This window comes from Raphanus sativus, chromosome 6, assembly GCF_000801105.2.
Source record: "Raphanus sativus cultivar WK10039 chromosome 6, ASM80110v3, whole genome shotgun sequence".
NCBI classification, from domain to species: Eukaryota; Viridiplantae; Streptophyta; class Magnoliopsida; order Brassicales; family Brassicaceae; genus Raphanus; species Raphanus sativus.
This window is the reverse complement of record NC_079516.1, coordinates 41,475,977-41,502,640: the sequence shown is the minus strand read 5'-3', so window position 1 is coordinate 41,502,640 and position 26,664 is coordinate 41,475,977. Positions and strand designations below refer to the sequence as shown.

Genomic DNA, 26,664 nt, shown 5'->3' with positions numbered 1-26,664 from the left:
GAAAACATAGCCATATCACTGGAGTGAGCATTGCTCCGAGTCTCCGACACAACAACGGAACCTGGCATTTAAGTTGTCTTAAGACAGTTTGTGTTAGAATTCCTCCAATTCAAATTTAAACCGAAACAAACGTTAAAAAAAAAAGAAGTTAACCAATGTAAATAATTTTCAGCTAACCTGTGTAAGATTATATAAAATCACATATTCTCTCTCTCAAGTCTCAAGTAACCCAAACCCTCTAAAATACATTTGCTTCTTTTCTCATCGGGTCTCAACTATAAAACATGAAATTTTATATTCATCTTTCAAAAATGGTTGGTGACTGATCAAAAAAAACACTAGCAAAATTAAGGTCAGGTAAGGTTTTGAGGACCGAATTTGTCACAATAAATCGTATAAACTCTGCCAAAGGGTGGTGGCGGCGGTGGCAGATCAATTGCATGACTGTCGTCGCCTACATAATGACCACCATTTCCAAGACGAGGCCTTTTGTTGTGACGACCCTTAAACTCATCACATCTGTAGTTGATGTGATGAGTTGGTTTATGGTAAACTTCGACTGGCTGCACAGGAGGTGGAGGAGGAGGAGGAGGCTCCACAACGGGTTGGGGGACAAACAACATGTCTTTGAGATGTGCTCCATCGACCTTGCCATTAAGGAACTCAAAAAGGTCTTCGACGGTTTTGTTTATAGAACCGTAAATCTTTTTAGCCCCTCTTTCATTAACCACCCTTGCAACATTTTGAGACACGTCTATAAAATCCTCAACCTGTCATATTATTACACATACCGAATCTGAAGCAGCGAGATCAAGAATGCAAATGAAATATTATGGAATAGTTCCAGGGAAAAAAAAATAGTTACGTTAATCCCGGCACCAGCTTTTCTCCACCTTTTGGATATCCAAAGACCACTTAGCAAACTGACGCAAAGTCCTTGTCTCCAAAGGAACTCCACAGATTGCAGCTGCAAGACCACAGAAAAGCTAATCTAAGATAATAGCAGCAAAAGCATCTTGTGGAGCTTTTTGCTTTCTCAATTGGTGTTTTGATGTTATAAGGTAAAAAAAAAAAAGATAAGCAACCTTGACAAAAAACGATACAAAGAGTCTACCCAAAGATTCTTTATTTCGTTTTCCCCAGTTCAAGAACTCCTGCGTCCTTTTCTCAACATTGGGAGGATCAATTCCATCTGAAAAGAAAAAAAAGACAAGTTGATTTCATAAAGGAAAACAACATAAAAAATAAAAGCCAGAATAGGATGATGATAATAATAATAAAACATAAATCTAGAAAGAAGAGAATATTATTTCTGTACTATTCTAACTAAAAGATGTAATCTGTTATATCACAGAAGAAAAAAAACATTCGCAAAATTTGAATATGTTCCAAGATTACCTTTAAATAGTAAAGAGAATGGAGGTAGAATGGGAGGATTTTGAGTCTGCGTTAACATAGAAGATAAACAAATTAGAAACTGCGTGTAACTTCAGAAAAAAAAAAGAAAAAAAGAGTGACTAGTGGCTATCCATGGCTGAGTTGATTACCTGTAAATGATGAGCGACTAGCAACGTTATAGATATAGAATTAAGGGTTTTGTGCAACGCACTGTTAACATCATGTGCTTTGGCCCAATGCTTAATCTGACATTAGGTAACATAAGTCGCATTAGTAAAATGTACAGAGACCACCACAACTAAACATATCACTATAGTCATTTAGCACTTAGATGTTCAATAATATTTATGCCCTGAAGATATCTTACCAAGAGACAAAGTTTCTGAAACCTGTCATCAATCTGAGAAATAATCTGAATGATGCGTGAATTCAAAACGCCTTCTTTGCTATCAACAGCCAAATCACATTCAACACAAGTCCTTTGATCAAAGAATCTGACAATTGGCACCCTAGCACTCAAGATGGATACAACATTCCTAACATGCCCTTCTCCTACAACCAAAAAAAAATTCAGTTTTTCACATCCATCATACTTACCAATAACAAATATACTAAAAAGGAAAAAAAACTTACCCTGCAGAGAGCGGAGCTTTTCGGCAAATCTTCCGAGGAACTGGAGCTTCGTATCACGAGGAAGCTCAGATGCTCCATCACCAAAGTTAAAAGACACATCCAAATCACTCCGCGCGAAAAACATATCCATCGCGAAAGACCCGTACGCCTTGAGGACCGGCCTGCCACCCTTAGAATCTGAGACCAAACAAAAAAACATATGATGTGTGTGTGTTTTTTGATGTAATTAAAAAGAGCTTTAAGACAATGTAAATGTTTACCATAGAAGACATCTAAAGCCAATGCATCGAGGTGTTTCAAAGTATCATTCCTAGCATCGTAGTCAGCAGAAACAGGACGACAAGAGCAGTAGACATCATTCAAAACCTTATCAAGGTCCGCTAAGTTATAAGTATCAATCTTGTATCTCCGTAACGCTACTGACTCAGAGTTCTTCACCTTCTTTCTAATCCCTGATTAAAGAAAAAGGATGATTAGTGAACGCAAAGGTTTCAGCCAAGAATAACAATATTTAACATTTTAACTTCACCTTTACTTGCAGCAGTATTTTCCTCGGCCACACCACTTCGAGAGTCCATAGGAGGAGGTAACCAATTTTTAACCCTCAATTTGTATTATCAAAGACCTTAGAAAAGTGATTCTATTCAGTAAGTCTTTCTAATCGTGAAGCACAGAGGAAGGAATAGAAGCAGTCAAATTTTCTTTTTCTGATTTCGTACCTTTGAGAAAAGCAGATGAACACGAGAGCGGCTACGGGTTTTAGGGCTTTCGAACGAAATTCGTTGGTACAAAAATTCCAAATAATTTAAATATCTATTCTATTAATTCTTATGACCTATTGATAAAAGTTATGTCCATCATTAATAATTTATATATGTTTTAATAACATTTTTATTTTATCTCCTTAGTTAACGGATCCACTTCGTCAAAAAACGTTTTATATATATGACAGTTGTTATGATTCTTTTTAACAAAGCAACGGTTATGTTTCATAAAAATACATCTTTTTTGGTTTTATGCAAATTTGTATGATTATTTACTCTTCTCAATTTATCATTTTATTTGCTAAACACTCTATTCAAATGTTATGTAAATCATATATGAAATCAAATCATGAAAGTTTATTGAAAAACATATAATTGTATCTATATAATTGCTAACTTGATTACTAAAAAAATTGTAACAAGCTATATCTTCACAATAGTTAAAAGGGCGGGTATTTTTTTGTTTTAAATTTAATTTTGATATTTGTTTTTTCTTTCTGTTTATATTTGTATTTTTAATAATATTTGTGTATAAGTTTTAATCAAAATATATTTATTAAATAATAGCAATATAAAAATTGATCTGGTATACGCACTATTAAGGTTGGGTTATGGGTCGAACTCGCCCCACTGACCCGCCAATCTGCTGGTTTTCAATTTTGTTTTGGTTAAAAAATATGACCGCACAACCCGCAAACAAATAATTTTATACATGCATCCGCTCCGTTTAATTTTGTGGTTATCCGCGGGTTATATATATTTTAAAATTTATTATTTAATTTAATCATTATAGAAATATATATATTTATATAAAAAATTTACACATGATTTAAATTTTCAGTTATTATTTTTAAATTCCTATATTTTTAAAGAAATATTTAATTTTTTAATACCTTGCGGGTCGACGGGTAGCCGCGATCCAAAATCAATCCACCCACATTCACCCGCATAAAATACTCATAACCCGAACCCCCAAATCGATTTTTCAAATAATTAGATCAAACTTATGATCAGTCCTTAAAAAGACGGATATATTTTTTGTTTTATATTTTTAAGAAATATTATTTATATAAAATCCAGGCTATAATCAACAACAAACAACAAATTATCGTCTATTGAATAAATTGCCGCATGTCAGTTCAGACTCTTTTGAAAAAGATTGTATATTTTTTATAGGTTTTAAATAGATTTCTACATTTGGACCCGCCTTTTTATATTTTTTAGTTTTATAGAAATTTAATTTTTATATTTATATGTTTTACTCATATTTGTGTTTTTCATTGTATAACATTTCGCTTAAATAATTAATAGGAGGTTTTAATCATTGTATTAAAATAGTTTTACCATACATATATCAATATGTTATGTTTATATTTTAATAGTATTGACTAGATTCGGATTCGCCTTTAAAAGAGCTGGTATATTTTTTTGTTTTACATATTTTAGAAATTTAATTTTTATATTTATGTTTTTAATCATATTTATATTTTTCTTTGTATAATATTTCTTTTAAATAATTAATAAGAGTTTTTAATAATTATCGTAAAATAATTTGACTACACATATATCAATAGGTCATATTCCTGTTTTAGTATATTGATATTATATAATGAAAAAACGTAAAAAAAAAACATAAATATAAAAATTAAATTTATAAAAAATGTAAAAAAAAAATATACCCGCCCTTCTAAGGGCGGGTCAAAATCTAGTATTCTATTAATTCTTCAACATGTCCAATTGATATGAAGTTATGTCCACTTTTCAATTTTTATAACTGCCACTAAATACATCTTTAATATACCTTTTTGTATTAATATAACTGCCAAATCACGTAACTGGCTATTAATTACGTAACGGCCCAAAAAGGCGTATGATTCAATATGATTTGATATCGTATTTTTTGTGAACGTCCATTACTGCATAATTATATTTCTTAATTTCTTAATCATGGTCATTAATCACGTAACTGGCTAAAAAGATATTATACAAAGATTATAATTATTAAAGCCTCTTATAAATCATTTTAAAAAGATATTATACAAATTAAAAACAAAAATAATTAAAAACACAAATATAAAAATTGAACTTTTAAAAAATGTGAAACAAAAAATTTACCCGCCCTTCAAAATCTATTCTATTAATTATCCTGTATGACCAATTAGTAAAAGGTCCTTTAGAGCATTGTTAACCGTTAGTAACTTCCCTCGGCATATGAAACGATAATTTGGACTTCGAATATTATTAACCGTTCGTAACTTCCCTATATTCATGTTTTTATGTTCAAATAAAAAAAAACAAATAATTTAGACTGAATATTGACAAAAAGACGAAGCCTTACCATATGATACATGTACATACTTACAAAACTTATCTATTCTATTAAATTCATATCATACAGAATATGATTATACAGACACACAAACATAAAATCTAACCTATTGTTCACGGTCCAATTGCGTCTTTCTTTGTTCACGGTCCAAATGTGTTTTTACAAAAAAAATCATGCACCCAATTAAAATGATAAATAACTGGCCCAATTTAATATATTTTTGTTTGTGTTTTTGGGTACATTTTTATTAGTTTTTATTATTACTGTTTCAAAAATCTATAATTGTAATTTTAAAATGTACTTTAAATCATAAAAGTTTTCGTATAATTTCAAAAAAGTGCACAATCTAAACTTAATTCTCAAATATTTTAACAGATTAATATTGATGTTACCAAGTAAAAAAAAATTGTACAAAATCAAAAAAAAAATACATTCTCATTGTTAAACAACTGACACTGAACAAGCTGACCAAGATAAATCAATCTCAAAACTCAGTAAACTATAAAACGGTAACATGAATATTTAACATATAATCATTTAGAACATATACCCGCACGGGTGTGCGGATTCAAAATCTAGTTTCAAATTAAATGAGCATTCCATACCAGTCTAATGTGCAAATTATTATATGTACTTAACCAACTATAACCAGAATAAATTACTCCAAATTAAATGAAGTTGATTCATTCGTGGAGATAGATAGAAAAGCAACTATAGAGTTGATCTTTACGGATGAAAGAGTGACATGATTTATAATTGCTACTAGATCTTGATCTGCGGAGGTATTATGTAAATATTTCGAATATAATAATTTTAAATTTTACATGTTGTAATTAATTAATTGTTTAGAACTGTCACATGTATTTTATTTTTTATTATATATTTATTTATTGTATTTATATTTACTTATTAAACAAATTAATATATGCATGAAATAACATATTTGAAAATTATTTTGTATTAAAATTTTACTCAATTATGATTCGCCGACCTTCAAAACTAAATTTCATTTTAGCAACATTTTATAGTTCACTCATTTTATTATATATACAAAAATGTAAGATATTTTGATTTTATACATGTATTATATAGTTTCAGAATGTTAAGTAGTTCTGTCATAGTATTATATTTAATTTTATCATACATATTCTGCATTAATGAAAATAAAATTTATAAATTTATCAATTTAATATAAATTTATCATATTTAGTTCAGTATAATAATTTTGACAATTAAGATATTGTTAAAATATTTCTCAAAATATTTTTTTTAAAAAATATATATATATACTTTATATATTAAAACAGAAGTCATAACCTTGATTTATGTGTGATTTTTTTTAAAAAAATGGACTCTTACTAGAAATCAATTATCATTTATTAATTACTAAACATATGCTTAATGATATGCCACGTCTAAATAAACCATCGACTCCTAAAAATGCTTTAAAATCAATATTTGATTTTCTATTAAATGTAACATCTATTTATACCATTATCAAACCAGTTCGTTTTCCCAATACATTATCCTATTGTTATAACATAAAAACTCCAAACATATAACATTGTTGTGTTTGACAAAATCATATTATCATTTATATGGTTAATGTTAAAAATATTTATAACTAATGACGAAAAAAACTTTTACGTTTATAAAATTGAAATTAAACACTCGCCCGGTTGGGCGGGTCAAGATCTAGTTCGATATTAAAAGGTTGAGATTGCCCGCATAAAATTTAAATATACCAGTTATCGTATGCTATTAATATGTATTTCGATTATTTCTATTTCTTTTTAAATTGGTAAGTTACCTACTACAACTTATGAGAAAAAAAATTAATAATACCAAAATGATTTTTTTATTTCAAAATAGCACACAAACAATTACAGAATAAAAGTTGAAAAAACAGTTACATAATAAATCAATAAAATATATAAAACAATTACATTTTATTTTATTTTTAAAAAAGTTGTTGCATCAAATTTATAACTTGTTATATTTTTTAATAACTGGTAAATATTATATTTGTTGGAAAAAAATTTATCTCCGGTTCACTCTAGTTATCATCTCCGGTTCACCAATTCTGATGCTTTCTTAGAGTCGGAATTGGGTTTAGACTTAGAGGATGATTGGTAGCTGCTCTAGATTCTGTAGACATCTAAAAATATCTTACAGCCATAAAAATCTGCCAATCAAACTTTACTTTGGTTTTTTAAAACCTACAGCTGACTTTCCTTTGTTCTTTATTTTTGCGGTAGACAGCACTTTTATCTACAGTTTAAAAACGAAGCTTTAGAAATTTTAAAAGATCTGTGAATGTTATAATGTATAATTAATGCTTGTTAATTAGATTTTCATTAAAAAAACAAAGCAAAAAACTCAACAGCCACAGCAAAATTTATACAGCTTAAATTCTACAGTAAAAAAACTAAAAATCACAGTCTCAACCAATCAGACCCTTAGTCCCTTTTCTTGTTCCTCTTTATACCAACCGGATATGATCTTCTATTTTGATCTTTTTCTTTTCTTTCAGTGAATCTTGTCGGAGGAAGTGAAGACAGTTATCGATCTTCCGGGTTATTCGGTGCATGCATCAACTAATCAGCCTTTTATCTTGGTCTCAGTTTAAATCCATTTTTGTTTGAACCTAGTATTTGCTTGTTGGATTTGCATGTTGATTATGTTCTCTTTGATTTTCTCTGGCGTCGATCTTCTTCCTTTTCGGATCTTCGAGTGAGGTTGAATCCAGGTTGATTGGTGTTCTCCATGTCTTCAATCCAAAAGATTTGATCGAGATTTAATTTCTTACCGTGCTTCAATTTGGCGTTTCCGTTGCTCCTTCTTTGATATCGCCTTTCTGTTCAAGACTTATGTCCTGAGTGATCTGTCGTGCTGGTCTTCGAAACATGGATTCTTATTTCGTCTGAGCTATTCACTATGGGAAGTATCGCAAGTAGTTGAATTGGCTTTGTTGGTTTCTTCGATTTGTTTTTGTTTAAAGAGTTCGTTGAAGTCTTCATGCAATTTACTCATCTTAATTTTAGTTGCATCCCGTTTTCATATAATATATTTATTTTTCTATAAAATTTAAATTTAAATTTGTAAAAAAATAATTATTTTCTTTAAATAGATATAGACATGAATAAGTATCGTGAGGTTATATTATTTTTTCTAAAAGACAGATATAGATACAAATCAGTGATTGTGAAATTATATTATTTTCTCTAAAAGATAGATATAGACACGAATCAGTTATTGTGAGATTATATTATTTTCTTTAAAAGATAGATATAGACACGGGTCAGTGATCGTGAGATTATATTACTTAACACTAAATTGGATAGTTTTTTCACAATTTCAGAGTGACAAATGTTATATACCCAGTACTTTCTTATCTTTTAGATATGATCAGAAAGTTTTAAATGTTTTTAGATCCGCATATTAGAGATTTTATGATAGAATTTGATAACATATAAATTTACATTTTTTAAAAATTATATTTTCTAAAATATAGATTACAAGCGTCATAAAACTGACAATTTATATTAATTAACATTCAAAATTAAGTAGAAAATTAAAAATCCCAAATTTTCATAAGAAAAAAGATTTTCAGGTTTGTTCTATATAATGAGTTTGTCCTTTATACACTATCTTAGACTACAATCTTCTTTGTCTTTTAACCTCTTAAGTTGATTCCCCTTCAATTTGCTGGTAAGAAAATCACTTCCAACAACTCACAAAATTTCACTGAATACTTTTTTGTGTGTCTTTTATGTTTTTTTTTTCTAATTTATTGTTTTCTGCTAACTATCCTTTTATGTTGTTCATAAGTCTGTTTGTTTTCTTTTTCAGCAATGGAAACCGATGGTCAGAGAGTGTACTCTGTTCTTACAACAAATGAAGTTGGTGAGAAGATGATGAGTGAAATCAACCAGATCTCCGAAGTCTTCTTGCTGTCCAAATCTGATGCAACCGTAATCCTTATCTCTTTCCATTGGAACTCGTTCAAGGCTTCAGATCGCCTGGGTGACGACAAGGAGAAACTCCTTTTGGAGTTAGGTTTGGTTAAAGTTTTCAGTTCGAGTCAAGAAAACAAATCTGTGCCTTCTTTTGCAGATCAAGAAAATCTTGTCTCTACACCCTTTTGTCCACACAAGTTTTCTGAAACTTGTTGGATAAGTCATCTCAACAACCTTCTGGAGGAGGGTAAGGCGGAGAACAACAAGGAGGAAGAGAGAGTCCTTTGCCCTAACCCTGACTGTGTCGCGTCCGTTGGACCCGATACGATTGAGAAACTCAAAGAACCAGCAGTGAAGATGATGTACGAGAGATACGTTCTGAGATCCTTCGTGGAGGCCAACAAGGAATGGATCAAATGGTGTCCTGCGCCAGGTTGCGAATACGCCATCGAGCGTCATGAGGATATGTTGGAAGATGATGATGAGTCTTCTCTTGACTTTGGTGTGGTGTGTTTGTGCGGTCACACATTCTGTTGGTGTTGCAAGCTCGAGTCACATCGACCCCTGACCTGTAAGGATGCTTCTGTTTGGTTTAGTTCCACCTTGGATACGTTAAAGAGCAATGCTTGGCTCGTTGAAAACACCAAGCGTTGTCCTCGTTGCAACACTCACGTGCAGAGGGCCGATGAACCTGTTTTGAGAATGATAACTTGTTTCTGCAGGTTTGTCCTTATCTTTTAAAACTTAGATCCCTTTTTTTCTAGAAATCAAAAACTTATTATTATGATTTTGCTTTAATGTTATATACATTCAGTTGTCACTTCTGTTGGCGCTGCTTTCGATCAGCGAAAGAGCACAACGGAAAATGGAACTGCGTTGAAGTCTCTGTTGAACCATCAATGAGACAAGAAGTGGAAGATTCTCGTTACCTGCGTCTGTGGGAGGCATGTCATGAAGAGTTTGAGAAATCCAAGTCGGATCTCAAAGCCATAGAGGAGAATGGGATTCCAACACTAGTGGAGAACTTCAGTTTTAACAATGGAGACGTCGATGCTGTAATGGAAGCAACTCTGCTTATGGTCCAGTGTAGGCTTGCACTTAAATGGAGCTGTGCGTATGAATATCTCATTACCATGCACCAAAGCGCCAAGACGCAGTTCGTGAACCACCTTCGAGGAGAAGCTACAAAGACACTTCTTAGGCACAAAGCGACTCAAGAAGCGTTGATGAATCAAGCTCTCACATCTGGAGATTTCAGTTGCTTCGAGGTCAAGTTGTCAGCCAGTACAACAACCACTGGTAACTACTTCCATGAATTTGTCAAGACTCTTGAAAGTGGTTTCCCTGGCACTTAGTACCGTATGTTCTGTAATAAGATTTTCTTTTGGTCATTTTGGTGTTTGTACTTTGAAGACTTTTTGAATAATTAAATCTCCTCTCGATTTAGAGTCTTGGCTTTGTTTGATAACCGCTGGATCCAAATTCAGATAGTAAAATGTTGGATCCGTCAAAACCAAATACGGATCCGTAATTTTTATCAATCATTATTTCAAAATAGTAATATCTATATATAAAAATTAATTTTCATTTTATAATAGTATATATAAAACTTATATTTATAATAGTATATATAAAAATAATTAAAAGTATTGTATACATTTTATTGTTAAAAACAAGGATCCGCTGACTAATGATCTGAATTCTCTGGGTATCCAATAATTACATACATAATTGCCATAACGATAATTAGCCCAAACCACAACAAATTACATACATAATATAATACTAGAGTTTGATCTACACACTCGCACATATATTTATTTTCATAGTTATATAAACTAATATTTTTGTAATTTAGTAGTTTATACTTTTAACATTAACACTATTAAATATTTGTTTAATGTAACGTTGATAGACAAAACAAATTTATCTTTTATATGGAGTAATTGTATTATTTATTAATCTAATTAAAACAGAAACATTTCCTTGGACCCAATTTATTTTGTAAAATTTTAAATTAAATACATCATCAATTATAAAGTAAATATATAAATAATATTATACTAATATCTATGTTTCTAAACAGCACAATAATTAATTTTGTGTCCAAACAATATAAAACATTGTAATTGATTAAAACATTAAAATTATTTATGAAAAAAAACTTATTTTGCAGGTTTATATATTACAAAATAATTTCAATCAACATAAAATCAACTAAATTAATAGACTATTTTTTTTATTCATAAATAAAAATTGCATTCATTTAACTTTAAATAAACTTTCATACTAAATTAAATATTGTATATAAATAAAATGCAACAAATTGACATCAAATAAATTTTGTAATTAAAATTTTCATAAAATAATATCATACAGTTAATCAAAAATTACAAAAATTCATTAAAATTTCAAAACAACAAGAGTTGAAATAACTAAAAATTAAATTAAATAATATCTTATACAATTTCATATTTAATAAATAAAAAACAATATAATTATATGTATACAAATACACAAGAATTTTTTTTTTTAAATGGCTCGTAAATTATATTTCATTAAATATACTTATGCACTTTATTAGTCTATAGAGCATACTTTTTTTTTCATCTGGTAGATTATATTTTATTTAACTGAAATAATACACAAAGCTGGCAAAGATACATCATTTTTCCAGAGTCATAAGTCGGCGTGGCACACGATGCCACCCGGAGCCAAAGTTAAAACCACAATGATGACACAACTTAAACTAAAACAAAGGAAATAGAGATCACCAAGACCTTCTCGATCACACAAAACAACATCATAAATGTGAAGCAAGACAAATGCAAAAGCCAAAATAAGCGAGAAAGCATTAACGGACGATTTATTGAGGTGTGAGAATAGTTCCAAGACAAGTTCCAACCAGGAACTATGAGCAGCCATTACTCAAGAATAATCTTCAACTAATGGAAGCCACGAGAAAATGGTTCTCCACCCGAGTAGCCAAAGAAGAACGCGGTTGACAATCAACTACTCAAGATTGAATGCGATTGAGCTAAAACTCCTTAATCCCTTACCGAGAAATCCGGGAAACCCGTCGCTTAAAATCCAAAGGAAAGCACAACTTCAAAGCATAGATACTTCACACCGAACAAATCACCACCAAATCCAAAGGTTGAACAAAAAAACTTTGCCGAAGACAAAGCCTGATAAGTGAGTATCGCCACAAAGGACATGATAAAGAGTCATAGGCCGCAGCCTAATGTCCTCAAATGAAGACCCAATGAAGCACTCAAACATCACTGTCTTATAATCAACCAATTCCAGAAGGTCAAAGAAATCTGAATTATGAACCAAGAACTAAACCACGAGCCATAACATAAAGAACCTTCAACGTAGACGAACAAGGAACAAAGAGTAGACAGCCTAAAATGCAACACCATCAAAGACTTGCTTGAAACCCGGTTCACCATTCTCGATGGAAGAAGTAGACATCCACATCAGAGCCAGTTAAATCCTGCACCGCGCACCAGAAACAGCTACGAAGAAGGAGAAGCAACTCAAACAAATCGACATAACAGATCAGCATTCCGACCACACTCCGAGAGAAACCAAGCGAAAATAGTCTCAGGTTCAACATGCACACCAACAAAAAAACTTAAAACTAGAACCTAAATTCCAACAACAACAACATAACCAAGGGACAGTCTTAAACATGAGATCCACGAGACCATCACATTTGCGGTCGCCAGAACCCAAACCGTTCAAGGCCCCTGTACAGAAATTGACTCGATCTACACTCATGAAACTCCGACCGAGCATAGACACGCTCACCAAAGTATCAAGTTATTGCGATTAAAGCTGAAGAGACATAAAAGGAGACCTAAGGGAGCTTCTCCCGGTGACGATCCGACCGCCGGAGTAGCACATGAGAGAACGTTGACTTTGATGGCGGAAGGTCTTCTTTTGTCGTAAGAGAGAACGATGGTAAAAAATTAGGTATTTTTTAGAGCATACTTCATTCAACCAACTAAACTACAACATGTCCGTATAACCAAGTGAATAATTGAATTCAAAAATTTGTTGAATTGCTTAACCAAAAACATTTCAGGGGGAACAAAGGGTCAGAAATTCTCTTTGTGGAAATTAAAGCGAGTGGAGGACTCGAGACTAAACTCCTGACAGAGTGAATTCAGTGGTCGGACAAGCGCTGGACTTCCACAGTAGAACACGCCTGAAAACATACAGAATTCAGGTTTGTCTTAAATAACTGCAACGAGAAAACTAGCTATTTTATCATCAAAACGTCTCGGATTTATATCCAAACTAAAGTCCAAAGAAAACTACCTAATGAACTACTATTATCTAGAGATCTTTACAATTCTAGATAGAAATGTTCAAGGAGGCGGCTAGTTATTTTTAACTTCGTTTTGTCTTTTGAATGTTTCTTAAGCAATTTTGAAATTGGTTGATTAATAAAATACAGCCTAAAGGAAATCACATGAAAATTCTTTCATATTTATATGGAATGAGAGTTAATTAGGCTTAGGTATTTAATCAGTGAACAGGCCACACAAAACATTTTACCTGTAATACCAAAGAAGAAAATTAAGAGAACCCATATTACCTATGCGAGAAGTTTCGTGCTTGATTGACAATTCAGAAAAAACCTTCCTCCAATTGGGTCTTGCAAAATGTGTTCGTATCTGAATCAGATTGTACACATATCCCTTTTAATACCGATAGATGATATATAACTAATAATAGTAAGTGGACAACAAAGAAAAAAAGAAAATAAAAAGAAAACATACTCGGCTCTCAGAAACAATGTCAACACCGTTTTTGGCATGTTGAAGTTTTTGGACCATAGCGATTAGAGCAGATCTTGCATCTCCTGCTTCGTACATACTTGTTAAGTAGTTATGCATTTCTATCACATTCTGCCAAAACAAATAGACAAACTCATTTAAATTAAGTAATAGATAACAAAAAAACCCATGTTCAATGTTCCATAATTAATATTTTTGGTGAATTAAGATGTTACTAACTACTTAAACTTATTAGTAGACCATCAAAAAATATGTAAAATGTTATAGAACATGATATAAACAAAATTTATATGAATATCATATTTATGTGGTATTTATGGTAATTGTGTTGTTGAAGACTAAATTAACATAATAACTTACGTTTTTGTCATACACGGCGATATCATCCATAACTCCTTTAAACCATTCGAAAGAAGCTTGTTCTCTGGTCACCCAATAAAAATATGCTCTTTGTGGAAACTTCCTACCTCCATTTACACTAGATCCTCCTAAGCTCTCACTTCCTACACTTCCTTCGCCCATTTGCCCCTACATTTTCAATTTTTTAAAACCACACCCTGTTACTTTTCTTTATGCTTTATTTTCTTCAAAAACCCTTTACTATGGTGATAAATCACTTACGGGTTTTTGAGTACCAGGTTTGAGATTATTCAGCATGTCTTTTAGGATACTTATGAATGGGGTTGCACCAATCCCTAGCCCGATCAACAAAAGGATATCGAATTTCTCATAATTTTGTGCCGGAGCACCATATGGTCCTTTGATGAAAATTTGTGGAAATCTGGTTGGATCGGATGGTATCATGTTTCAATCATCTTATGCAAGAACATCCTCAATGGTTCGGGGTGGTCAAAGATTTTTACTTACAAGATTTGCGATTCTTCAACGAGGGGATTTTCACCTCTTGCTCTTGTTTCCATCCTAACAAGATTGTTTGGACTAGGTTTCGATGCTTGAGGTGGCTCGCATGTCTACAAGAAACAAGTGTTAACTCTTTAACCTTAATTTTTTTTATTGACATAACCTTTAATTTTGGTTAAGACCGTTATTTTATGTAAATTGATAAAAGGGTAAAATATCTTTAGAAGAAACAGACTAATTAAAAATTGGCACGATTACATTAATAACTTGGTTGTGAATCTAGTGACCAAGTGGATCATGCATGACGGGGGACCAATGACAGACTAACCCATAAGTTTGCTCAAATCGGACAAAGAAAAACTTATAGTATGTGTTATATATGTACATTCTATTTTTATTCCTTTTTTTTGAAACACACATTCTATTTATTCACCAATTACTATTTCGAGACCATGTTCATAAGTCATATGATTTCTAAGATCAGAAATAAAAATAGAATTACCTCTGCAAATCTGTTTCTAAGTTCACTTGTCCAATCTCCCAATGCCCTTATATGAACGCTCAAATATTCATCTCCTGGTGCAGAAGTGACAGAGAATGGATGCCTAAACCACAAAGTAAAATATCACTATAATGATGGAAACATAATATTTATTTTTGCTAAGTTATATAATGTTCTGTTAGATTTTCTTTGAGAAGAAGTATTCTTACCATTCGAATTTGGAGATGTCCGGGCACTTGACAAACATGTACATGCCACTTTTGTACTTAAACCCTTGAGGTTTTGTCATATAGAGTGCAAGAACATTGCCTGAATATACGATAGCCTAGGCACAAAATATTCACGAGTAAAGCAAACACAATCAAAAGAAAATATAACTTTCTTAATGAAATTACCTTGATAATGTGGACACGATGGGTGTGTTCCTGAACTCGCGAGAGAAGCCTTTCGCTCGCGTACAACGCCATAGGTACGGCCACGTACATCCATGTCTAAATTTTTGCACACAACAAAAATATTGTTACAAAAAAAAATTATTTAAAACGTCAAAAGATAAAAGAAAAAAAAACAACACACACAAAATTCATTAACGTTTAGCTAATTAAAAAAAAAAAAAGAGTATCTGCTTAGTTTATATTTAAACTAATGCTATCTCTTTCTTTTTTTTTGCTAAAAAAACTATAATGCTATCTCCCAAGCTAATATACATTGGTATTTTTATATATAATAAACATACCGTCTTTTGGTACCACGGCTTCTCGATGATAAGAATGTAACCATGGATGATGAGAAGAGCATAGACAACAACCAGCAAATGATGAGCATACCAAAATGAATTAAATCCAGCAAGAACGTTAAACGGCTTAGGCAATTTCACTATGTTCCTTCTGAAGTAATGCATGGCGAGCGTGAATGAGATACACATGAAGAGGATCATCAGAAATCCCGTAACCGTAACCGAGGTTAGCATTAGACCTAAATAGGTGGGTTGCTTGTGCCCCAAGAGTTTTCCCCCGTACTTTTTGTACTCGTCGTAAGGACAAGTGCTTAGCCTGGGGTAGTTGCAAAACAAGTGTAGTGCCGTGTGTAGCAAGGAAGTGACTGCGATCATAACGGCTATCAACTTGTGGAAGTTGATATTGTCATCGAATGGGATCACGTGGCTCAAGAAAGTAGATCTTAGAAACGTTAGGATCCTTCGTAAAACGGGGACCAAGACCAAAGCCATGTTGAATTTGAGCATTTCGGCGGTTCCTTTAGCGACGGAAACGCAACGTCCCGCAATGTTATAAAGAGGGTTGGATGAGAACTCGGAGTATTTCCAAGTGAAGAGGCAGGCGTTGACAACGAGCCACAATATAACGACCCAAATCTTCTTCCAGTGCTCGAGCATTAGCTCAGCGGTTACTGAAACGTACTTGCTCATTGGCGTTCTGTAACGTTCAGGGATCATGGCTCGCGTTAGCGTTTCAGATTTCCCCATCATCTTTTTGGTGTCTGCAGGGTTTGCTACCATTCCTGTTAATAGCACCTCGAGTTGCCACATCTGGTTCATGTAAAATTTATACAACTGTCAGAGTGAACAAGCGATGCAATATTTAACGCAATAGCCCTGTTTACTTTTAGTTTTAAAACAAACTATTGTTTATATTTTTAAGAAATTAAATCACTGTACCGTTTTTTTACTTTTTTATTTTATATTAAAAATGAAATGTTATTTTTGAGGATGAAATCAAAACCAAACACTACTAAAACAAATTCGTAGCAAATTCTTGTAAAAGTAATCTATAATCAAAACATTATTGGAAAATGAAGATGGTGAATACTAATTTCTTCGGATCTAAAACACACCTAGTTTGTTTTAGCTGGATCGATCAGGTTTCATAATTATGTTAACTTAATTTTTGTCACATGATTGATAACTTCGAGTTGATTGATCAAAGCCTAGGCTCCATAACTATGAACCGTTAACCTCATTAGACAGTTGATCTACTTTTTAGGATGAAATAACATTAAGATGGAAACCTCAATGTAACCATGGTGATCAGGGTCGAGTTCTTCCATGATCAAAGAAGCATAGGACGCAGCGTTCTTCTTGAGATTCGCGAGCCTGTTAGCCGATGCACTCAAGACCATCACCTCTTTAACCTCTTCTTCTGTTAGCTTCCCATCTCCGTCCTTGTCACACCTAAACCACAACTGTTAGTTAATTTCATTTGCTATATTTATTTTTTATAAGTAAGCCAAAATAACAAAATTGTTGTTACATGTCAAAGAAGATCTGGAGGCGACAATCTAGATCTTTCTTGATCATGTCTTCCCAAAACAGCTTCAGTTGTTCTTTATCGATCCCATTTTCAGTGTTTATTTTTCTTCTCCTACTCAATGCTTCGTATACTTCTCCCGCAAACTCCAGTGTATCTCCCATTCCTTACACATACACATTATTATAACATTAAAAAACATTTACTCATTCGAAAACCCTTTTAAGAAAAATATAGCTACGTGAAAATCAAAGTATTTAATAGTTTTTTAAAAAAGTATTTAGTAGTTATACCGATGCAAATGCCAAATTTTTCTTTGGGTAGCTTTCCATCAATGGCGAACTGATTGAACCGGTTCTCAATAGATCTCCATGAGTCACGTTCCCGACCTGTGACGGTCCGATCAAGGAACCGGAGACTCTGTAGTCCCCTAGCCGCACTAGACGTGGTCCTCTCAACTCTTTGAGGCCCTTGTTTCTTTTCTAGGGCAACAGGTGGAGTAGGCCCCAAGTTTCCGCTCTTCCTGATGTTATGAAGACCGAGATTACCGCTATTTTTAATCGATCTGATTATTGATCCAACACCGAGGTTCCTCGACACATTTTTCAAGATCCCACCTCCACTACTCTCGGCGTTATTGCTATTTGTTATGTTTTCGCCATTTGGATCTTTCTGGACGCCCTCTGACATCTGTTTCGAGGATTCTTCTTTCCTGTTGTTTTTCATATTGGCTTATAACTCTTTTTTTCTCCAATGAGTTAGTTATAAACGCTTATGAGGATGGATCTTGACTTCTACTACTTTTTGATCTTCTGACCGAATAGATCCTTGTTTTTTGGTTGGTAAAGGATCATGATATATCCTTATTTTATCTCTCGTTCTCTCTTTGTTCTTGTGGATTCTTGCTCATGTTCTTTTTTTTTGGAGATTTCGTGTAGGTAATTTTACGAGCCAAGACTAAGAATAGCCTCCTCATTTGGTGTCATTTTGTAGCATTGTACATAGTCTATTTACTTGGGAAGAGTGACACATCAAAAGTTACTAAATATAGACTGGCCCAAGAGATGTTGAACTTTTAGGTCAATCACGCAAACGTCGCTATAAGTGTATTGAAAAATCGAACGAATGGAAACTTATAGTCACAATAGACGATGGTCGAAATGGTATGGGTTCTAATGAACTTACTTGGAAGAACAGATGTTTTCAAAACAAATTTAAGAACACCCGTTATTAACTAAAAGTGTTAGGTCCAGGGGGGAATCCAGCACATATTATTAGTGGGTGCACATTGTAGTATATATTAAAAAACAAGAAGGATAACATCATGAATGTATAGAATTAAGGGGGCATAACCAAATTTCAAATAGATGCATAAGCTGGGTTTTGGTCAAAATTATAGCAAAATTTAAACAAGTTTCCTTGTAAAACTTTTTTTTTTTGAAAAAGAGTGGGTGCACTTGCACCCATAACCTTCTACCTACATCACCTGGTCAGGTAAACATAACACAAACATATTTCATATTTGTGTATAGAGGTAACAATCAAGCTTGAAATGGTATCGATTCTAACGAATTGATTAAATAGCTAGTGATCCTTGGTAATGGCATAAAATTAATAGAAAACATTTGAAATATCATAAGTCGGTTACCACTTTTCAAAAATGCAATCATTCAAAAGTACCATACATTTGAATTTAAATTTTAGTGATTATTATTTAGAATTTAGTATTTAAGAGAGATTGAGTTTATAAACTTTAATAAATGATTACTAAACATTTATAAGTGATTTGAAAGAGTTAATTTAATCATGTTCATAATAAATTTAGGGTATTTATGAAAATAGATTTCATTTAAAAGTAAATTTGAAAAGTTATATCAAATTCGTAGTAGAATTAGGATTTTCCCCAAAATTAATGATACAATATCTTTTGTTTATTTATTTTGCTAAAGATAAATGTTCGGCTAGAGTATACTATCTAAAATTATGAGGGCTCTAAAAAAATATAAATATCAATGCAATTTTTATCTAATTTTTAAGTTATTATTTTTCTTTGAAAAAGATTTAGTTTAATACTCTTAAGAGTTACAAATTTTGTAACGTAAAAATAAAAATTATTTTTAAATATTTTTATTATAGTTTTTATATTTAAATTTAAATTATTGTACATGATTTTTATAAACTAGTTTTCTCATGTTTTCTTCTTATTTTGCATTTAACTTTTGATGCATTATTATACTAATTAATATATACTAGAGTTTTTGATCCGCACATGGTTCATGAGGCTATTTTTAGTTTATAAATGCATTGATATTATTATAAATGAATTGATTAAATAGCTAGTGATCCTTGATAATGGCACAAAATAATAGAAATTGTTTGAAATAGCATAAGTTGGTTACCGCTTTTCAAAAATATCATCATTCAAAAGTACCATAACATTTGAGTTTAAAGTTTAGTGATTATTGTTTAGAGTTTAGTATTTAGGAGATATTGAGTTTATAAACTTTTTGCAAATGATTATTAAACATTTATGAGTGATTTGAGAGAGTTAATTTTATCATTTTCATCACAAATTTAGGGTATTTATGAAAATAACTTTCATTTAAAAGTAAATTTGAAAAGTGGTATCAAATTCGTGGTAGAATTAGGATTTTCCCCAAAATTAATGATACAATATATTTTGTTTATTTCTTTTGCTAAAGATAAATTCTCGGTTATAGTATACTACCTAAAATTCCGGGGGCTTTAATAAAAATAAAAAGATCTGTGATATTTTATCTAAATTTTCAAAGTTATTTTTTTCTTTGAAAAATATTTAGTTTAATCATTTTACGAGTTTCAAATTTTGTAACATAAAAATAAATTATTTTAAAATGTTTATTACATATTTTATATTTAAATTAAATTTTTATACATCATATTTACAAACTAGTTTTCTCATGTTTTCTTCTTATTTTGCTTTTAACTTTTGATGCATTATTATACTAATTAATATATACTAGATTTTGATTCATACGTAGAGCGGCTATTTTCAGTTTATAAATGCATAACTTTGATATTATTATAAATGTTTAAATATATTATTTATATTTTTACTGTTATGTATTTTGTAATTCCACAATCTTATTGTTTATGTTTATTATTCAACACTATTAATATATAGTGATATGTTTTATACATTTCACTTTATTATTATTGCATACAGTTAACTTTTAAATTTTATTTAATTGTACTATAGAAAGGATATTTGTTTAAGATGATTTATATTCCATGTTGTGTTTAAAAATAAAATTTAACATGCATTGTTTTAGTATTTTGTGAAACTTTATAAGTAAATATATTATACTGTTTAAATAATATTTCCTTATTATTTTACTAAATTTTATAAATAGTAGCATCTATCATATCATTTTAGTAAATTGTATTAGTATAAGTATATTTTGGATGTTATAGTATGAAGTTTTCTGACTTTTTGTTATTAAATTAAGATGTCAAAATGTTATATTACTTTTAACTTTTAGAACATCGTTTTTTCGTATTGCATTTAAAATATACTTTAACATCTATGATTTTGTATTTTGAAAAAATTGAAATAGTTATTTTCAAAATCGTAGATTTTATCAAGAGAAGTTGGAAAATTAATTACACAACTATTTTTAGTTTAGAAGATTATATGACCTTTGGGTTTTTCTGTTACTGAGTTAATTCATTACTTTTTTCAAAATTTAATTTTACTAATATTTTATATATTTAATATAATTTATAATTAAAATAAAAATTAAATTTACAACTGAGATTGATTTGTCATTAAAATATTGATTGAATTACTAACTTTCAAAATTTCTAGTAACATATTTTGTAAATAATATATAAAATAAGACAAGTTATATACTATTATATTTTCTATATAATCATTTTCAGATTATATAGTGTTGTGAGTTTCGAAAGAAAAAAAAGAAAAATAATATAGTTGTAGATATAAAAAAATATATATTAATAATTTTATTTTTTATTTAAAAAATTTACATGATTGACTAATTTTAACTCGTTTAACAGTGAATGATGAATATTTATTTAAATAAACTAATTTTATAATAAATAGGTTAATTTATCAATTTAATATAATTTATCATATATAATTCATATAGTACTTCTATTTTAATATAATATAATATTCTATATAATACAGAATATAATTTTCATTTTTAGTTTAAATAAATTTAAATAAACATCAAATTATAATAATATTTATATTACTAATTATGAAGTTAATTAATGCATAGTTTTTTAGAAAAATACTCATAACCTTTAGTAAAATTTTGTTATTTGTTCTGAATAGCCCATTAAGTGATAAGTCAAGGCCCAAGTTGTGAACCCAGCTTGTGAACTTAACAGTCTTCTTCAACCCTTCTCTAATAATTCACCGTCTTCTTCTCTCTCGCTCTCCCCTTTTAGTTTATACGAACGAGTTCCTTTCTAGGGTTTCCTCCAGATTCATCTCTCAAATTCTTGCTGACGCAGAAGCATCGAAGCTCTCAATTCTGGACAAACTTTGAGGTAATTTGATCTCAGTTCATCGAATTGAATTCGTACTGTATAGATTGATTACACAATTCGTCTCTGAACTTTTCTTGTTTTTCGATTTCTGAGTGAGTTTTTTGATGCTTCGTTCGTGTTAGGGTTCTCGTTCACTCTCCATAGAAGAACTGTTTCTATGCGTGATGGCGATCGAGAAGAGTAACGTAAAGCTCTCTAGGTTTGATTCAGAGTACTCTCAGGGCAGTGATGAATCTATGTCAAGTTACCAAGGAGAGGACAGACTTGAGCTGCAACGTAAAACCTCAGGGGTTAATGTTGATTCCGAGGATGATGATGATGATGATGATGATGGATTTGTTGAAGATGATTCTGGAGCAGGCTCTGATGATTTTGATCTGCTTGAATTAGCTGAGTCTGGTGCTGAGTTTTCTCAGGTCGGGAACGTGACTTGTAGCGTTCCTTTCGAGTTGTATGATCTCTCTAGTCTTGAAGATATACTTTCTGTTGATGTTTGGAACGAGTGTCTCACTGAGGAAGAGCGGCTTAGCCTCTCGTGTCATCTCCCTGACCTCGATCAGTTCACGTTTATGCACACTCTGAAACAGCTTTTCGAGGGTCGCAATTTCCACTTTGGCAGTCCGGTTAAGAAGCTGTTTGAGATGTTGAAAGGTGGACAGTGCGAGCCGAGGAACGTGCTTTATCTCGAGGGGCGTAATTTGTTTGTGAGGACGAAACATTACCATACGCTGAGGAAGTATCATAACGACATGGTTGTGAATCTTTGTCAGACGAGGGATGCTTGGGCAGGTTGTAGAGGGTACAGTGTTGATGAGAAGCTCCGGGTCCTGAATATCGTGAAAAGCCAAAAGACTCTAATGCGCGAGGAAAAGGACTATTATGAGGAGGATTCATCAGAGAAGGAAGAACCTTTTGATGGCCTATGGAACAGAAAGGTAAAAGATAGGAAGTCTACGCAGAACAAAATGTCCCGTCATTCAGGTTATGTTGTTGATTCAGGTTTGGAGTTTCCTAGGCAGTGGCAGCCTACGGTTGTAGAACAGGATAGATATGGCAAACCAAAGTCGAAACCGAAGACAGTAGCTCCGAAATTTCCTTTTGAGAAAACGTCTGTTGGGCCATATGCTTACAACACCTCTTCTCTAGCTAGGCAGAAGTATGGTTCTAATTTGGTTCTTGGGTCAGAAGATTATATGGATGATGATGATCAGGATCCACTCTTTGGAACTGGTTCTTGGCGGGATCAGGAGATTGTTGTTAGAAAGAAATCTGGATTCTTGAGGCTTGGAAAGAAGCATAAGTTTTCCAGGGAGGGAGAACTGAATTCTGAACATTTCATGGGTCCACCATATTCAGCAAGGCAGTCTCACAGCAATGTCGCAAAGTCAAGTAAATATGGAAATCAAATGAAGCCCGTAAAAGGTAGTCTGGCAGACCTTCGTGGGGACGTCTATCGGCATGGGAAGTATCATGGAGATGGATTTTCTGTTGACCCCAGATATATATCTGATGACTTGAATGGTAAAAGCAGAAAAAGGAAGTGTGAGAGGGATTCACCTGATACTAGAAGTTATAGAACTTCTATGCAGCAAATGAATGAAAGGTTCTTAAATTCCGATTTTCGTGAGAACCAAGTGCAGGATGGTGAAAATTTAGATGCCAGGTTAGTTTCTTGCAGTTCTGGGTCCAAAAGGAGAAAGGTTAGAGAGTCTTTGATGGACATGGATAGGAGGGAGGATAATGGTGAGATGCGGCTTTATTCTGACATTCAACAGCCTGTTTCTGATATTATTGCCTCAAAGAGAAAGGGAAAGAAGAAAGTAGAGGTTGATGTTGATTTTCTCGATCTGGAAACCTCTGAGACACCAAAAGTAGGAAAGAGTGCAAGTGAAGCAGAGGTGGAAACCAAACCGCAGAAGAAGCCGTATGTGTTGATTACACCTACAGTTCACACTGGCTTCTCCTTTTCCATTATGCATCTTCTTACAGCAGTGCGTATGGCAATTACAAGCTCTTGTTCTGAAGATCCAGTAGATGTTAGCAAACCTATGGCAGTGGAGACTACAGAACATGAAGCTGGAGAAAATGGTGCTCCTATGCCCAAGGATGCAGAGGATAACAAGTCTCCGCAGCAGGGAAGTGAGAACTTGCCATCCCTCACTATCCAGGAGATTACTAGCTGTGTGACGTCAAAGCCGTTAGATCCTTTAATCCTCAAGACACAAGAGCCGCTTCAGGATTTGATAAGAGGAGTTCTGAAGATCTTCTCGTCGAAAACCTCACCTCTAGGGGCAAAGGGTTGGAAGCCACTTGTAGCATTTGAGAAGTCCAAGAAATGCTGGTCTTGGATTGGCCCTGTTCTCAGTCCTTCGGATCAAGAAACTGTTGAAGAGGTAACATCGCCTGAAGCTTGGGGTCTCACGCACAAGATGCTTGTCAAGTTGGTCGATTCATTTGCAAACTGGCTGAAAAATAGTCAGGAAACTCTTCAGCAAATAGGTAGTCTTCCCGAACCACCATTGTCACTCATGCAGTGTAACGTTGATGAGAAAGAAAGGTTCAAGGATCTGAGAGCGCAGAAGAGTCTTAATACGATTCCCCAGAGTTCTGATGAAGCCAGAGAATATTTCCGCAAAGAAGAGTTTCTGAGGTACTCAATTTCGGACAGAGCGTTTGTGTACACGGCTGCTGATGGTAGGAAGTCGATTGTTGCTCCTCTGAGAAGAGGTGGAGGGAAGCCAACCTCAAAGGCCCGAGACCATTTCATGTTGAAACGAGAGAGACCACCACATGTCACAATTCTCTGTCTTGTGAGAGATGCCGCTGCCAGATTGCCCGGCAGTATTGGGACAAGAGCTGATGTTTGTACCTTAATAAGAGACTCACAGTATATCATGGAGGATGTAACCGATGTACAAGTAAATCAAGTCGTGAGTGGGGCATTAGATCGTTTGCACTATGAGCGGGACCCTTGTGTACAATTCGATTCTGATAGGAAGCTGTGGGTGTATCTACACAGAGACAGAGAAGAAGAAGATTTTGAAGATGATGGTACTTCATCCACTAAGAAATGGAAGAGGCCGAAGAAGGAAGCAGCAGAGCAAACAGAGGAACAAGAAGCTGTTACTGTAGCGTTTAATGGGGATGAAGAGCAAACCGGAAATGAGATTGGTTCAGAAAAGAAGACTGTCGAGCCTGCTGGTGTAGACTGGGATCAAGGAGCAGCGGACCAACTTTGTAATGGGGCTGGACAAGCTGCAGAGGAGGAGCAAGATGTTGAGAACACTACGCAGGGTAATGAGACAACGATGTGGGAGCCTGTTGTTTCAAATCGTGTTGAGGATAACACATTTATCTGCCAAGAGAACTCAGTGGCTGATGATTTTGACGATGAAACATGATTGCTGAGATGCATTGATACCAAGTAGGTTTCGAACTCTTTTTTCTTTCTTATTTTGTTTGATTGATCAGATCACCATACAGAGTCCAAGTCCATTTCCATTGCGTGATTCTGTGTTTTGTTTTTAACGATGGTTTGGCAATGGTGAATCCTTCTGACAAGACCACTTTTTCATTGATTTTGTATTTTCAGGTGAAAACTCCAGAGGGTAGTCTTTTAACAGAGAGATATGGTATGGATTTTAGTGGCGCGACATTGATTGGGGTTTGGTCCCAAAAGATGTCGAAGAGAGTGAGATGACACAGGCTCTGTCACAAAAATGTTAAAAAGGTTATTCATGCTGTTGTCATCCATATATCTTGTTATTTTTTTAGATAAAGGGAAGTTAGTGGTGGAGTTTAATGAATCATTAAGCGTCAATAATATTAATGCAAAGTGTTTGATCAGGTAACATTTAATATACAAGGTGATATTCATATAAAAATCAGAATTCGTTATGATGACTGGCGCCATTCATGCATGTCGTTAAATGTATTTCGTAACTGGATAAGCCTCATTGAAACACGGAAGGTTGATCTCTAATCGTGACGCATTCCTAGTGAAACAAGACACACCGCTGCAGTCAGAATCATTACACGTAGCCTCCGTGTATTCACCTTCATTACTTGTTCAAAAAGTCGGCCGCGGAGCCGATTACTCGTTCGAGCATGATGCGTAGGTTGAACGTGGCGAATGGGCAAAATCGGATGCTTTATACGCTTGATAGAGAAATGGATAGAGTATGTTGCTTACTACGACTAGGATGTTGTCTACTATTCCGGAAAAAAAAAATTTGGTTGATGTGTCGTAGGAAGAGAGAAATTTCAAAATCAGAAAAAGATTTGCAATGAAATAAATTATATTATTTTATATTTATTTGAAATGAGCTTATTAATACAAATTGTGAGCTCTTAAAATAGTTTTACTCTGATAGATAAATTGTATATTTTGAAAATAAATGCCCATATAAATATTATAAAATTTATGTACAATACTTTAAAATTTTTTATCCACCTTTATCATTTAAACATATGTTTTTGGTCGTTTAATCTGCTATATACATTAGATCAACAAAGTTTATCCACATTTTCCATTCAAAATCTTAAATATATATTTTTACTGTTAGATCCACTTTTGTTTTGTTAGA

The 26,664-nt window shown here is 32.8% G+C and overlaps 4 protein-coding genes across 6 annotated transcripts; 2 read left to right on the top strand and 2 right to left on the bottom strand.

The window, feature by feature from the left end:
* Window positions 1-158: 158 nt before the first annotated feature.
* LOC108808893 (protein HESO1) lies at window positions 159-2,744 on the bottom strand. 2 transcript variants are annotated; one of them, XM_018580992.2, is made up of 9 exons: window positions 2,561-2,744; window positions 2,292-2,483; window positions 2,032-2,208; window positions 1,766-1,950; window positions 1,548-1,643; window positions 1,399-1,444; window positions 1,086-1,192; window positions 866-967; window positions 159-770 (listed from the first exon to the last, which is right to left on the bottom strand). In XM_018580992.2, exons 1-9 carry the CDS (start codon window positions 2,607-2,609, stop codon window positions 354-356), a joined length of 1,371 nt encoding a protein of 456 aa, XP_018436494.1. In that variant the 5' UTR covers window positions 2,610-2,744; the 3' UTR covers window positions 159-353. The 2 variants fall into 2 exon arrangements, with proteins under 2 accessions (XP_018436494.1, XP_018436492.1); XM_018580990.2 differs by having other exon boundaries at window positions 1,766-2,208.
* Window positions 2,745-7,565: 4,821 nt separating this feature from the next.
* On the top strand, window positions 7,566-10,525 carry LOC108808510 (probable E3 ubiquitin-protein ligase ARI16). 2 transcript variants are annotated; one of them, XM_056989581.1, is made up of 3 exons: window positions 7,566-7,741; window positions 8,977-9,805; window positions 9,898-10,525. In XM_056989581.1, exons 2-3 carry the CDS (start codon window positions 8,979-8,981, stop codon window positions 10,436-10,438), a joined length of 1,368 nt encoding a protein of 455 aa, XP_056845561.1. In that variant the 5' UTR covers window positions 7,566-7,741; window positions 8,977-8,978; the 3' UTR covers window positions 10,439-10,525. The 2 variants fall into 2 exon arrangements, with proteins under 2 accessions (XP_056845561.1, XP_018436142.1); XM_018580640.2 differs by having other exon boundaries at window positions 7,566-9,805.
* A 1,654-nt stretch (window positions 10,526-12,179) lies between these two features.
* On the bottom strand, window positions 12,180-18,247 carry LOC108808907 (putative respiratory burst oxidase homolog protein J). Its single transcript, XM_018581010.2, has 13 exons — window positions 17,815-18,247; window positions 17,525-17,687; window positions 17,283-17,445; window positions 15,994-16,803; window positions 15,653-15,748; window positions 15,467-15,582; window positions 15,258-15,360; window positions 14,762-14,865; window positions 14,516-14,675; window positions 14,255-14,422; window positions 13,877-14,005; window positions 13,693-13,771; window positions 12,180-13,299 (listed from the first exon to the last, which is right to left on the bottom strand). Exons 1-13 carry the CDS (start codon window positions 18,245-18,247, stop codon window positions 13,190-13,192), a joined length of 2,634 nt encoding a protein of 877 aa, XP_018436512.1. The 3' UTR covers window positions 12,180-13,189.
* A 3,685-nt stretch (window positions 18,248-21,932) lies between these two features.
* On the top strand, window positions 21,933-25,924 carry LOC108808885 (uncharacterized). Its single transcript, XM_018580980.2, has 3 exons — window positions 21,933-22,078; window positions 22,201-25,502; window positions 25,671-25,924. The coding sequence occupies exon 2, from the start codon at window positions 22,243-22,245 to the stop codon at window positions 25,477-25,479; it is 3,237 nt and encodes a 1,078-aa protein (XP_018436482.1). The 5' UTR covers window positions 21,933-22,078; window positions 22,201-22,242; the 3' UTR covers window positions 25,480-25,502; window positions 25,671-25,924.
* The last annotated feature ends 740 nt before the right edge of the window (window positions 25,925-26,664 follow it).